Genomic DNA, 13,372 nt, shown 5'->3' on the forward strand with positions numbered 1-13,372 from the left:
TCCGTACTAACTCCATAACCAGGACATCGTCGTCGAACGCATACATACAGGACACTCTCACGCCAGCGCAAAAAGTCGTCTCTCACGCATAGCAAGTCTAGCTTCCTCACGCCGCAGAAAGGAAAAGGAGCAGCTCCCTCCCACGATCCACCCGGTCTCCGACCTCGACAATGGCCTCGTCGGCTGGGACTCCCAAGATGACCCGGCCATGCCCATGAATTTCCCCCGCCGCCGCAAGTGGATCATCATCTGGTTCCTGGCCGGTATCACCTTCATGACCCCCTTTGCCTCGTCCATCCTCGCGCCCGCCATCGAGTACCTCAACGAGGACTACGGCAACGCCGACCTCACCCTCGGAACGCTGCCCGTGAGCATCTACCTCCTGGGCTACGCCGTCGGCCCCCTGATCCTCGCGCCCCTCTCCGAAATGTACGGCCGCCGCCCCGTCCTCACGGCAGCAAACTTCTTCTTCTGCGCCTGGCTCATAGGCTGCGCCCTCGCGCCCACGCTCAACTCGCTCATCGTGTTTCGCTTCCTCACGGGCATGGGCGGCTCCGGCTGTCTCGCCATCGGCGGCGGCGTCATCGCAGACATGATCCCCATCGCCGAGCGCGGCACCGCAATCTCCATCTGGATGGTTGGACCCCTCATCGGCCCGACAATCGCTCCCATCGTCGGCGCCTTCGTCGCCCAGGACGTCGGCTGGCGCTGGTGCTCGTGGATCGCCTTCATCGCCGCCACGCCCATGGCCCTCGTCATCGCCGTCTTCAACCAGGAGACCAACCCCCGCGTCCTCATCGACCGCAAGGTCGCCCGCCTCCGGAAAGAACTGAACCGCCCCGAGCTCCGTAGCGTCTACGACGACACCGCCCCTGGTACCGCGCCGAAATCCACGTCGCAGGTCCTCCTCCGCGGCCTCGTCCGCCCAATCAAGATGCTCTTCCTCTCCCCCATCCTCTTCAGCGTGAGCCTCTACTGCGCCTTCGCCTACGGCGTCCTCTACCTCCTCTTCAGCACCATCCCTCTCGTCTTCTCCTCCACCTACGGCTTCTCCGTCGGCACCACGGGGCTCGTCTACATCCCCCTCGGCCTAGGCTACCTCATCGGCATGGCCTGCTTCACCCTCCTCTCAGACCGCACCGTCGTCCGCATGACAAAGGCCAACAACGGCGTCTACGAGCCCGAGATGCGCTTGCCGGACTGCATCTACTTCGCCGCCCTCCTCCCCGTGACCTTTTTCTGGTACGGTTGGACCGCCCAGTTCCACACCCACTGGGCAGCCCCCGTCGTCGGCCTGCTGCCGTTCGGCATCGCCATCCTCGGCATCTGGCAGCCCATCCAGGCCTACGTCATTGACGCTTACCCGGCCTACGCCGCCTCCGGCATGGCGGCCTTTACCGTCTTCCGCAGCGTCGTCGCCGCCTTTTTGCCCATGGCGGGCCCGTCCATGTACGACGCCCTCGGCCTCGGGTGGGGCAACAGTCTGCTGGGTTTCATTGCCGTTGCGCTCATCCCCGTGCCGGCGCTGATTTATCGGTACGGGGGCCGTTTGCGCAAGTGGCAAAAACTGGAACTTTGATGTTGGAGAGGGAGAGTGTGTGTGTTGGGGTGGATGGTTTGTTAGATAGACTGGGCTTTGTAAAGGAGAGTGTGATAAAATTGCAAGATACCCATTAGATGTAGAGTTTCTAATCAATCGATTAAGTCATCGGGTTGTGTCACTTTGGCCGTGCTTCGTCTCATATCTTAACAGTGCTGAGCCGAAGACATAATAATCCCCGTGCCTGACCCCTGAATGGAGTCGGCCTACATTGCAGGGAAGCACCAACGTAAATGAGTTGGAGATTACAACCCCAGAAAGCCAAAGTTTTAAGGCACGGGTGGTGATCCAAAAGAGTCCCATTATCATTATTTATAAACGATATAATGTTCGGCCGTCACAGTCGTCAATAGAAATCTCGCCTCCTCATTTCTCATGCGTCGGTCACCCCTTTGCCCTCAGATGAGCTCCCACTTCATGAGGAACGTCCAAGCCATACCGCACCTCCCCTTCTTGGAAAAGTAGTAGTCGGCCGTCATGCCCCTAGCATCCTGCCCGTCAATCGTGGTGATCATGGCTATGCTAACACTCTGGCCCGGCGCACCGAGATCGATCGCGTTGACGTCGGCCCAGTGCCAAAACCCGTCCGTCTGGATGGGCACCATGTCGTCCTTGCGGCCGTCCCGCCCCTTGATGCTGAGGAACAGCAGCGGGGGCTTCCCCTTGCCGTGCTTCTCCGAGGTCCAGTGCTCGCATTTATTGGACCACTGGAAGCGCACGACCTGGCCGCTGTGCACGGGGATCTGGAGCTCCTTGGGTTCGACGGTGTGGTCCCATACACCTTCTTCGTATGCGTGCGTGTAGACAATGGGTTTGTCGCCGTGGACTGGGCCAATGTAGTATTCTTCCCAGGAGGGTACCCTGCCGTCGGGCCGGAAAAAGTGTCTGTCGTCGCTTGGGTAATGCGAGAGTCCAAAAATGTCGTTCCTCCGTGTAAACTCGTGCGGCTTGAAAGACTTGGTGTACTCTTTTGTCACATCAGAAACGTTACCGGCACCCCAGCAGGCGTCGAGCAACTTCCACTCCCCGCCGTCGATTCGTACCGCATTCCAAGCGTGGCCATCAGCCTTCTTCGGCGGTGGACGCTCCCCCTTCTTCAGCGCAGTATATCCGTACCCTTTCCCGTGGCCCACCACCGTGATACACTCAAGACCCGCGTGAGTGGCGATTTCCCTGTATGTGTCCGCATACCCTGAGCAGACCGCTTTGCCCATAAGAATCGTTTCAGCTCCCGAGCGACCCCTGATGTTATTCCCGAAGAATGCTGCGCAGTCATAAGCAATATTATGGTGAAACCAGGTGAAAATTGCCCGCGCCTTGTCTGTAAGTGACGCGAAGGGTCCGCAGAGCACTTGAGCCAAGTAGCCCACAGGATCGTTCCGAGGGAGTACGTGTATGGGATATTGGGCAGCGACACCATCCGGCCCGGAGAAGTCGCGACAAATCAGACAGTCGTTTGCACGCTCAACCACTCTGGCCGAGACCGCCTCGATTTGCGCAGCGCTTGGCCGGGAGCTGAGAGGAACAGGAGGAGGTGCGTCATCATTCGGGGTTGGTCGTCTTCCTGGTAGTGGCGGCCGGTCGTTGGCTTGTTGATCCTGGTTTGTCGTCGGGGGCGGTGGCTTAATATAAGCCGCTGGCGGTGGTGGTAATCTTCGTGGCTTTGCTGGTTCTTCCTCCTCCAGCGTCTGTCGGTGAACTTGCTGGGTGGTTGATCTTGAGGTTAATCGTGGTGGCAGTACTGGTCTCTGAGGAGGCTCAATCTGTCGGATTGCGGGAGATGACTTGACCGAAACCAGGGGAAACTTGGGCTGCTGAGCGGCAGCTTCCTTTGCTTGAGCAGCTTCTCGCTCTCTCTTGGTCGGTGGCAAGGGTGGTAGCTTTGCCTGATCTAGGGTGGGAGGCAGCTTTCGTGTTGGGCCATCAATCGAGTGAACGCTGGTTGCCGACGATACGGTTTGGTTCAGAGAGAGGGACGACAGAGTAGAAATCTCGGAAGCGTTCGAATTACGGCGGACTGTCAGTTGTTGTGTGGATGGCCTCCGAGGGGGTAGAGCTGGTGAGATTTGCTGGGTAGAAGAGCGAGTTGGCAGGGGTGGAGGTGCAATGCGGTCCCTGGGGGCAGGTGAAGTTGACGTTTCGACTTGGGATGAATCGGTGGTTCGTCGCGGCAGCGGTGGTGGGGCGGGCTTTGCCGGTGCGGTGGCCTTGTTCGGTCGAGGAGGAATCGAAGGACTTTTCTGCGGCGTGGGAAGCCCATTCGTCTGGGTGACGGGGAGCGTCTGACTGCGTGGAACAGGACGATTTGTTGGCGGCGGTGGAGGAGGTGGCCTCTTAGCCTTCGCTTCTGGTGCTTGGAAGTTCTTTTGCTGGTTGAGGGCGGCAATTCTTTCAGCCAAGGAGTTGAACTTGGGCTCCTCGACGTCGGCCATGATTGAGTCTCGGGACTTGAGTGTGGGGGATCGAGTGAAAGGCGATAGTTGGTGGTGTGCCGCAGCTCACGGGGAGGAGAAGTACGAACAGGTGGTTTGTATAAACGATGGATGAAACAAACGACTGTCGATTATTGGTGTTTACCCCACCAATCCAGTTCGTGTTGATCGCGGCGCGATGTCCCAATTGAGCAATAGGCAGCAGGCAGGCTTTTGTGACTGAGTCACGGAGCCCTAGAGTCGATTGGGACTTTTGCGCGGCGGGGTTAGCAAGAGCAAAGTGATGATATCGCTGCCGAGCCAGGTCTGTAGAAAACGGGCGAGTGTGTCGAGCAATCGATCAAGGGTCGGACGAAACAGATAAATAAGTTGGAGGGGCACTGCAGACAGCTTTGTGTAAATGTGCCTGCTGTCACGGTAATAGTAGTCGATGTACGAAAGAGAGTAAGCTAACTGTGTGGCTATCGATGTGGCCCTGGAGCGGAAACGAATGCTAGCCTAGCGAAGGATTGGCTAGAAGATGGCTCGGCCACGGACAAGTGTAATCGTACAGCGTTTCTGTATCTCTGTACCGCGCTGATGTCGATACGTACAGAGATGGATGTGGGGAGATGAGAGATGTTGGATTGTGGCGAAGCTCTCAGCCTTCTGGTTGATTGCCGGTGCAAACACGGCGAGGATGGGAACGCAAGCTCGCCTCAGGCAGTGACACTGTTGGTCAGGCCAGGCAGGCAACAGGAACGGGGCCGTCTGGTAGGCCCACCGGGTCGGAGGTCGGAGGCTGGCAGGCGCGGGACGCGAGAAGCTTAGCCGTGACAGGGACGGGGATGGGAACGATAGTGGACAAGAGAAGGATGACGGGAGCGAGCGAGATACTGCGTACAGTGTCCGTACAAAGTACGAATCGATGAGAAGGAGGAAGAGGGGCAATGGGGAAAGGAGAGGCGTGAGAAGCCCAACAAGGTTTTGCAGGAACCGGGGCCAAACTCGGATTCGACCCAAAGGTTGATTGCACGCAGCTGTACGAGGTATCCGTAAAAAGGTACTGGTAGGGTATGTCCCTCTTTTCCAGGTTCGCAAAAGCAGCACAAGCGCGCAAACACAGATCAGGAAACAGCAAGCAGCAAGGGGTGGGATGAGCTTTGAGGGAGAGGGACGGGGTATCTGCTTTATTTAAAATAGAAGAGATGGGAAAGACAAAGGAGCATGGGGCCATAGACATGGTAGACATGGAAACGCCAGGGCCAGGTACGGCACCCATATCCATGGCTCGCCCCGTCTGAATTTGCAGTTCTTGTCCAAGACTCCAAGGAACGGATACCAGTACAGAGTGCACTAAGAAACGTGATCCCATTTGTACATGGCTGACACCCTGCTCAGCCCAGTACTTCGCCTTGAAGGTCTGGCCTCTGCTGCTATGTACGAGCTAGAGATACGGCTACAAGTATCTCGTGAGGAGAATGGTACCTGAGATTGGAGAGTACGCAGTATTAGTGCTAAGAAGGTGGGCTGGGCTGGGCTGGATCAGTCGGCACAGCCCAGCCTTGCTAGTGGGGGATTGTGGGGATTTCCCCTTGGAGCGGATGCGCTAAGGCCGATCGTCGCCTCACGCTTGCGCCAAGTCTAGCGCTGGACATGTCTTGAATGGCGGCTGCCTGGTATTGGATTCTCTGCTTCTATCGTGAGCAGCCCGTCCGTATGAATACATTGTATTGGAATAGGGCGTTTCCTACGGTTGCTACGAATAGCTACGCCGTTGAAGAGGCCGTTTCAAAGCCCAATACCGGGTGTCTGCAAGCAGTGACTGAACCAAAGTGAGTACCTATCCAGCGAAGTGAGACTTCCTGATGCTGCCCCTTCTCCACATGGGCGTCATTTCGCCCCGTAAAGAACCATGTCTACCGCGGAGATGCGACACTAGCAGACGGCAAACGTAAGCTGCCGTAAAACTTACTGTAGCCAAGACTACAGAGTACATCTCTCATGCTTCTCTCAGCCTCTGTATCTTATGCTAGTTATTCGGGTGGACGATAAGCAGAACCTGAACACCAAAGATGCCTCCAAATTACATGATATCTTGGTCTTCCCCTGAGACTCGACATTATGGCAATGATTTGGTTCCCCGAAGGTATGTATCTATGTGAGATCCTGCATGTTCGCCAAGGCTCTTGTCTGGGGTGAGATCGTGAGAGCATTTTTCAATGGCCGTCTCATTTGCCAATGTTATCATGCCGGGAAGCTGCAGAGCAACTACTCTTTTGAGAAGATGAGGCCTGGTTATGAGATTGGTATGCGCAGAGCATTTAACAATGTATGCGACAATAGTGTGTGGTTTTCTTTCACTTGGTAGTCGCACAGCAAAGGGCTTAGAGATAGAAGACCAGAGCTGTGACAGTTGAACCGGAACCGGAACCGCGACACGTTGGTAAAGAGAGGGACGAGACATGTCTATAAAGGGTATGTGTTTATATCCGTCCATTTAAATACAATCAATGGGGATTCCACAAAGGCCTGACATGACAAGTGAAAGAAGGAGACGACGGTGACTCTGCTCCGTACAGTACCTACCTTAGACAGGAGTTGCAACGGCAGGGAGGTGGAGCCGGCCGGATGAGAGTGCTGCGAGCTGCGGGTGTTGCTGCGAGCCATCCTTGAGTCCCACGATACGGTGGCTCTTGAACGTCAAGATGATACCTTGGGCGAGACGCTAAGCCATTATGTCTCCCTCTGGAACCAGCAAATGGAAGCGCCCAAGAAGACAGTGAACCTGTCACTGTATGCTTAGTCATCACTGAGGTGGATGGTAGTGCCTGTAGGTGCTCCATAGTGATGGAGATTCTAGGGAAGCTGCTCGCCCGCCAGTGGAGTGTGGCTGCGACCTACAGCCCCGTGCACAGGGAAGGTACCCCGGGGAGATCATTGACCACCTATTTACCTGCAGGTTCCATGCATCTTTTCTGCCAGTGACCTACGCAGCAAGGCCCTTAGGCTGGAGGCTGGAGCTCATGGGCCACCCATCCCTGGGCTCCCTAAGTACCTTCCTTAGGTTTGCGCTGTCGGTGGGCCGAGGGCGGGCGCATCGTTCGCTGTCTGGCTGGCCCGCCCCGTCATCTCTCCCCTCCAACGCCGACCACCACCACCACCACCACTTCCCACCGTGACGCTGCACCCTCCGCCTCCGAAGACGCCCCTCCTCCATTCCCAGTCAGTCAGTCTTCTGCAAGTCGCAACTATTCTTCTGTTCTACCCCTGCTCGCCTACCCGCGCCTAGCCTCGCCTTCCATTCCATTCCCAAGTTCCTTCCCGTCCACTTGCAGCTTGCCATTGTCCGCTGTCCGCTGTCCGCTGTCCGTTGTTCGTTGTCTCCATGTCTCCAAGGGTGTCTGTCTCTTCACCCTCCCCAACATAAGGCAGGCCAAGCCAATACCTTTACCTTTACATTTTCTCACGCAACAAGAGGACAAGGACAGACGTAGACCCGTCGCCGTCTTCTGTCCATTCCCACAAACTTGCTTGCTTTTCGTTGCAGTCTACTTTTAATTCCGTCTCTGGCTTCCTTTCCACTGCGCCTCCGACGACCATTCCAAGTTCCACCCATCGCGCATCGAGTTGGCGTATCCGTACTCCCCTTCCTACCTATGCGCCACACTTCGCCCACGATGGATTCACCCCAGTCTTGCGACAAGGCTACCACTACCGCCTCTGAGCCCGCACTCAAACCTTTCGGCTTTCTTGACCTTCCTCCCGAGACCCAAAAGGACATCTTCAGCCATGTATGCCCTCCTGTTCCGCCTACAGCCCATGTCGCAATGCCACTGACCCCTTCTAGTGCTGCCAAAGCGACCTGATTTGCCTCTCCCTCGTCTCCAGACACTTTCGCGAACTCGCTGCCGCCCAGCTATACCGCAACTTTCACATCGTCTTTCCCGATGAAGATGATCCATCCTTCGATTCACCCATCGACAGCCTGGCTGGTGGCCTCGACACCTTCGTATCCAGCGAATACGATTATGCCCAGCATCTTCGCGATGTTTCCCTCGATACCCTCAGCGCTGGCGACAAGGCCGAAGCTGCATATAAGCCATACTTGTACAGCGCCAGCTGCGGCAAGTTCATGAACACATTGCTATTTCTGACCCTCAAGAATGCAAAGTCCCTCGAGACCTTCAGGTACGTAGAGTTGGCCTCCATTTGCGCATCGTCACCGCTGACAGCTCGGACACCAGGTGGAACATCCGAGTCGAGCTAAGCCGGCCTGTGTACAAGGCGTTACACCAGATTGCGACCCTTAAGAACCTCCACATCCGAATGCAAGCCGGGCCGTCCCTCTTCGAGATCCCCCCTCCACTACCGTATTCGACGAATTTACCGCCGCCTACATCCACTCAAGGTCATTGGGACCCGTTGCCGGCCTTTTCCTCGATACCGCCCCCGCCCCCTCCTTTCGCAAGCATGTCATTGAACGTCCCGCCGCCGTACAACCCATCTTCTCTCGGTTCTCACCCTCCCTTACCGCCCGCTTTGAAGCCGACGCCTCGGAGTAGGCGTAGGATGTCCGCCAACGAGCCCGCAACGCTGGGCGGGTTCCGCAAATTGAATTCTTTGGTGGTTCTCGACATCGATACCTTGGATACTGTAACAGAGATCAAGTCATGTGTGCGCAATTCGGCGTCTACCTTGACGAAACTGAAATTGTCCTTCTCGACGTATCTTGCTTTGCAATCGCGAAAGCCGCCTCCAGACACCGATCCTGACGACTCGGACCAGGATGACGAGTTTCAAGTTGTTCCTCTTCCATCAGCGCCCGGTTGGGATGAAGCGAGTGGACCGGCAAAAGCATTTCGCGCGCAAGAGGAGAGGAAAAGTCAGGAGTCGGTTTTGGGCAGGATCTTTGACGTGGAGCCATTCCTGGCAAAGAAGTCACAGCATCGCAAGAGTCTGAAAGGGAAGGCCAAAATCGATACTCCGGCTAACACGCACGAGGCTGGCTCACCTGCCGAAGCCTTTATGAACAGATTGCGAGAGGTCTCGGGTAAACTGATGGCAAGCGTGGCGGAGGGCGATACGGATGACGGGTCAAAGCAAGAAATCCTAGAGATGATCGAGAAAGCCAGTCGGAAGTATTTGGAAGCAGAAGAGGCGAAAGCGGCGACGGAGGCAGCGAAAGAGAAAGAAAAGACGACATCAGCTGAAGCGGGGCCTTCAACTGGTGCAGGATCGTCGTCCGCCGCGACAATAAGCCTTCAGCCGGCTACAACTGTCGAGGCTTCGAGTGCTTCTACTACCGGTGCAGATATCAGCGCCAAAACCAAGACCACGCCGGCAGCCGATTCTAACCCCGATGATATCAACGTGGAAGAGCCCATTGCTGCTGACGAGGCTGAGGCGATCGAACGGGTTCAGGCTGTCGCTCCCGAGACGAGCTCGTCAATTCAAGAATCTGCATCGCCCACCACGGTGCGAGCAAGAGCCGCGTTGGAAGCTCAAAAGGCGAACTTTGAAACACTGGTTGCTCGTCTACAGCACCTGTTATCCGAAGCTACAAGTCTCCAGGAGAAACTTGAGGACTTGCGAAACACGACGAGCGCTTTTGACCGGGACCACATTCGATATGCCGAGAATCAGTTGCAGGGCTTCTACCGCGATATTGAGAACGTTCGGTCCGAGCTGAATGCGACTGAAGCCGAAATTCGTGAAGTGGAGAAGCAAGTCAACGGCATAGCTACGACGGCACATGGCGAGGACGAAAGAATCAGCGAGTATATCCGGTCGACCAGAGGCGTCGCCCTGCGATCCTTCAGCGTTCACCTCATCCCAGTCAAGGCCTCTGTCTTCAAGGCAGCCATTGACGTGAGAGTGCTGAAGAGGCTGACGTTGCTAAATGTCGGCAATCAAGCTCCCATTTGGACCATGTTGACCAAGGAAAACAAGGCACAGCCGCTCCCCTTACGCAAGATCTTCACGGATAACGTGTCCATGGCTTTCCTGACATTTGCATCGCAATTGGAGCAGATCACCGAATTGTTCATGCTTGAGAGGTCGTCCAAATACAAGCCCGAGAGCTTCGCGCCCAAGACAAATGTCATCATGGACCAGATCCGCCGTCTTGTTCTCAAGAAGCACATGCCGACACTTACTCGACTGATGATCAAGAACGATTCTCAAATGAGCTGGGATCTGGATGAGAAGGCCATGCTGCTCATTTGCAACCGCGGGAAGCAACTCGAAGAGCTTGCGGCCTCGCTTGGCATTCGTGCCATGGTACGTCATCTGAGATGTTGTGCGTGTTCCAAACTAATCAATCTCTTAGCACACATTCATGCAGCACCTCGGAGGACTGGTAAACCTTCGAGCTTTGAACGTAATCTCGTTCAGAAACGATGATACCTGTGTTTGGGTGATGCGCGAGACCCGCAAGTTCCTCGTCGATAACCTTAGCCACCACCCCCACATGAAGCTCGAATGGATCTCAATCGACGATGACCGGGTTGAGCGCATCATCCGCCCACCACCACAGACCCCGGCTGCCAAAGCCGAAGAGAAGAGAAACAAGAAGGGCAAGAGTAAGCCTGCTGGCTCTGCTTTTGGCGCCTTTGGTGGCCCGGGCACCTCCACTGGCTCAGGTGCCCCGGGTAGCTTCCCACCGCTGCCTATGCCGGGATGGGAAACGGATAGCGACAGCGACGATGAAGATACCGATATAGTTGCCAACACCAAGCTGGAAACCGTTGAAGGCGTCCACTTTTATGATGTTTGGGACGTCCGTATCTTCAAGAAGGAAGTTATGGCCGGAAGGCTGTGAACGAAGGCCCCGAACGTTGAAGAAGAAGCTGTCAACGAAGAGCAGGAGAGAGACATGGGGTTGAAAAAAAGCGGTGGAAAAACCATGGGCTTGGAAAGAATATGTAGCAGACGAAACGGCGTTAATTGGTTCCACTTACTTGGATGGGGTTCATCTGGGCAATACCCGGCACTAAAGGGAATCAAGGCCTGGCGCAACATGGTACGGAAACGGGGTATTAGGGGGCAAGGAAGACATATCTTCAGGTCGTTCCAATCTACCCATGGCGTAAAGTAGCGACCTTTTTTTTTTTTTTTTAGCATCATTGGGCGGGCTTATATTACCCCCTTGCCATGTTCATATTATAGACCAGTCGATTGTGAGATGTGTGTAGAGTTTGTGATGACATATCGGTCTTCTACCGCGATCCCCCGTCCATCCATTCATTTGGATCCAGGCGCTCTCTCATTACGTCAAGACCGTCTCTCCAGACCCCCCTTTCTCACTTCAGTATCAAAAGTCGAGCTCCTCCCATGCCCGCCCGAACAATGCTCATCAATCCCAGTACGACAGCCCCGGCACAAACACATCATGCTCCTCTGGCAGAGCCCGGAATTGTCGGTCGGATGCGCCTGATCAATCGCCTCTTTTAGCCTCACGACGGCGCGTCTCAGCTCGTCGTTTGCGCTTGCAGACGTCGCGGGCGTCGACCTTGTTTTGGCTGAGGAGGTAGGGGGTATCCCACTGGTAGTTGCAGGCTTCGTCGCCGAGGGAGGTTGTCAGGTTGGAGGCGTGGAGGGGGTGGCGGGCATTCGGGGTTGGGGAGGGCGTGTAGGGGGAGGAGGTGCAGATAGGGGAGAAGGAGGAGAGGTGGCGGGTGGTTGTGGGGGCCTGTTTGCGCGAGGGCGAGCGTGGTTTCCCAGGCTGGGAGGAGGGTGTCTGAGTCGTCGAGGGTTGTGAGTGTGGTTTTGCTGTAGGTTCCTGTTTCGAGGATTTGGATGTTAGTTTCGTTTTCATTTTGTATATCTGTTTGACTTCTCATGGGATTGGATATGCTTATGATGCGACGATGGTGTAGATAAGTTATGGGGATGGAAGACGTTGACCTAATTCATCAAAGACAAGATGTAAATAAGACCATGAACCAAAACAAAAGGTGGTTGATGATTTCCTCAAATAAGAAAAATAATACAGGCGAACGAAATCCAAAGCGAGATACGAAAGGGAAGAACTAAAAAGGGAAGAGGTGAGAGGAGACTTACTGCCCATCTGTTCAATCTTCTTGATACCCTTCTCCGTAGTCTCATCATCGGCATTGGATCTGTGTGGCTTGCGCAAGAGGGTGGTTTCGTTGACCTGGGATGCGAGAATCGTGTAGAGACAGACGAGTAGGACGATGCGCGAGGACCAGATGCAGTAGACTTCTGAAACTATACGGGTCGGTAAAGATCTGTTTGCCTCCGTCGATGAGACCGGCGGTGACGAGGTTGGCCCTGAGTTGGGTTGGGGATTGGGTGAGGTTGGTGATGATGGTCATTTTGAAGAATGTCGTGGTGAAGTTGGGGATTTGTCCTAAGTTGTCATGTTGGTTGAGGAACTGGGGGGTCGAGGGGAGTTATTGATGAGAAGGGCTCAATGAGGGAAGATTTAGGTAGATGAGATGGAAGAAGGAGGTGTGAAGACTGAGAGGACGGGGAGGTAGGAGACTGATGTTGATTTGGGGGAACTCTGTGGCGGGTGCTTTTCTGTTTGTCTGACACGCCTGGGTATTCCTTACAATGCTTTGAAGTAGACCTCTGAGTTTCAAACTCGCAGAAATAGGTAGGGTTTTATACTGATTGCTTCTGAGTAATATAATCTTAGGTACCTTGCCTTGGCTGAATGAGAGATGTCTTTGTTGTGACAGCATCCTGGACACAAAGGGTCTTTGAGTGGTAGGCAGGCAGGCGGGCAAGTGGGAAATTGCCGCGTCGACTTCCTCATACCGTGGTCCCTATTCTCTAAATAAGCCATTTGTATATGTTTTCTGATGGTTTAGAGGTCCGAGAATCTTCAGTAGGCTCATTTGTTTGGGAGCCTGCAGGCTGCGTAAGTGATGTATAGATGTTCCAAGTGAAAGAAGGAAATTCCATCTGGAAGAGGATGAAGCAGAGAAAAGAAGATGAGAGAACACAATAAAGACATTGCACCACAGGTGATCGGCACGACCTCGAATTCGTAGCCTATCGACGCAGGCTGTAAGGAGGCGATTGTTGGTGGCCGAAGAACGTCCTACAATCTAGCCGACCTACCTGGGAGTGCGCCTTCTGTTGAGGTACTGGAAAGGGGGGGGGGGGGGAGAAAGGAAAGAAAGACTCCATCATAGGGAATCGAACAAAAGATTAAGCGATTGTTCGACTCGGCTCTGGAAGAACGGGTTCCACTGGCGCCCCCTTAGCCCCTCGACCAAGGGTCCCAATTCACTTGTATTGATGATGAGTAGAGATGGGGATAGACCTAAATACGCTCCCCGCTTACGCAGTGTATTGTGCTGACTAGAATGAATATACGTGTGGACAC

General features: G+C 54.8%; 5 protein-coding genes across 5 annotated transcripts; 2 read left to right on the plus strand and 3 right to left on the minus strand.

Moving 5' to 3' along the window:
- Window positions 1-208: 208 nt before the first annotated feature.
- On the plus strand, window positions 209-1,579 carry BDZ83DRAFT_569475 (major facilitator superfamily transporter; the record flags this gene model as incomplete). The annotated part of the gene is made up of 1 exon (XM_060504199.1): window positions 209-1,579. One exon carries the CDS (start codon window positions 209-211, stop codon window positions 1,577-1,579), a length of 1,371 nt encoding a protein of 456 aa, XP_060369056.1.
- Window positions 1,580-1,998: 419 nt separating this feature from the next.
- On the minus strand, window positions 1,999-4,032 carry BDZ83DRAFT_569522 (transglutaminase-like superfamily protein; the record flags this gene model as incomplete). The annotated part of the gene is made up of 1 exon (XM_060504207.1): window positions 1,999-4,032. One exon carries the CDS (start codon window positions 4,030-4,032, stop codon window positions 1,999-2,001), a length of 2,034 nt encoding a protein of 677 aa, XP_060369057.1.
- Window positions 4,033-4,391: 359 nt separating this feature from the next.
- Window positions 4,392-6,010, minus strand: BDZ83DRAFT_763978 (uncharacterized protein; the record flags this gene model as incomplete). The annotated part of the gene is made up of 2 exons (XM_060515226.1): window positions 4,392-5,458; window positions 5,987-6,010. The coding sequence occupies 2 exons, from the start codon at window positions 6,008-6,010 to the stop codon at window positions 4,751-4,753; spliced, it is 732 nt and encodes a 243-aa protein (XP_060369058.1). The 3' UTR covers window positions 4,392-4,750.
- A 1,222-nt stretch (window positions 6,011-7,232) lies between these two features.
- On the plus strand, window positions 7,233-11,192 carry BDZ83DRAFT_89894 (uncharacterized protein). Its single transcript, XM_060515988.1, has 4 exons — window positions 7,233-7,805; window positions 7,862-8,202; window positions 8,259-10,293; window positions 10,343-11,192. The coding sequence occupies exons 1-4, from the start codon at window positions 7,671-7,673 to the stop codon at window positions 10,832-10,834; spliced, it is 3,003 nt and encodes a 1,000-aa protein (XP_060369059.1). The 5' UTR covers window positions 7,233-7,670; the 3' UTR covers window positions 10,835-11,192.
- A 257-nt stretch (window positions 11,193-11,449) lies between these two features.
- On the minus strand, window positions 11,450-12,350 carry BDZ83DRAFT_648337 (uncharacterized protein; the record flags this gene model as incomplete). Its single annotated transcript, XM_060510171.1, has 3 exons — window positions 11,450-11,784; window positions 12,076-12,243; window positions 12,287-12,350. 3 exons carry the CDS (start codon window positions 12,348-12,350, stop codon window positions 11,450-11,452), a joined length of 567 nt encoding a protein of 188 aa, XP_060369060.1.
- Window positions 12,351-13,372: the final 1,022 nt, after the last annotated feature.

Source organism: Colletotrichum acutatum, assembly GCF_030867785.1.
Source record: "Colletotrichum acutatum strain CBS 112980 chromosome Unknown BDZ83scaffold_14, whole genome shotgun sequence".
NCBI lineage: Eukaryota > Fungi > Ascomycota > Sordariomycetes > Glomerellales > Glomerellaceae > Colletotrichum > Colletotrichum acutatum.

What these genes read in the sequence shown, in the direction of transcription:
- BDZ83DRAFT_89894 (XM_060515988.1), top strand. Translation starts at nt 7,671, where the DNA reads ATGCGCCACACTTCGCCCACGATGGATTCACCCCAGTCTTGCGACAAG. An exon ending in AAGTCCCTCGAGACCTTCAG is followed by an intron (nt 8,203 to 8,258) that starts GTACGTAGAGTT and finishes CTCGGACACCAG; the next exon opens with GTGGAACATCCGAGTCGAGC. An exon ending in CGCTTGGCATTCGTGCCATG is followed by an intron (nt 10,294 to 10,342) that starts GTACGTCATCTG and finishes TCAATCTCTTAG; the next exon opens with CACACATTCATGCAGCACCT.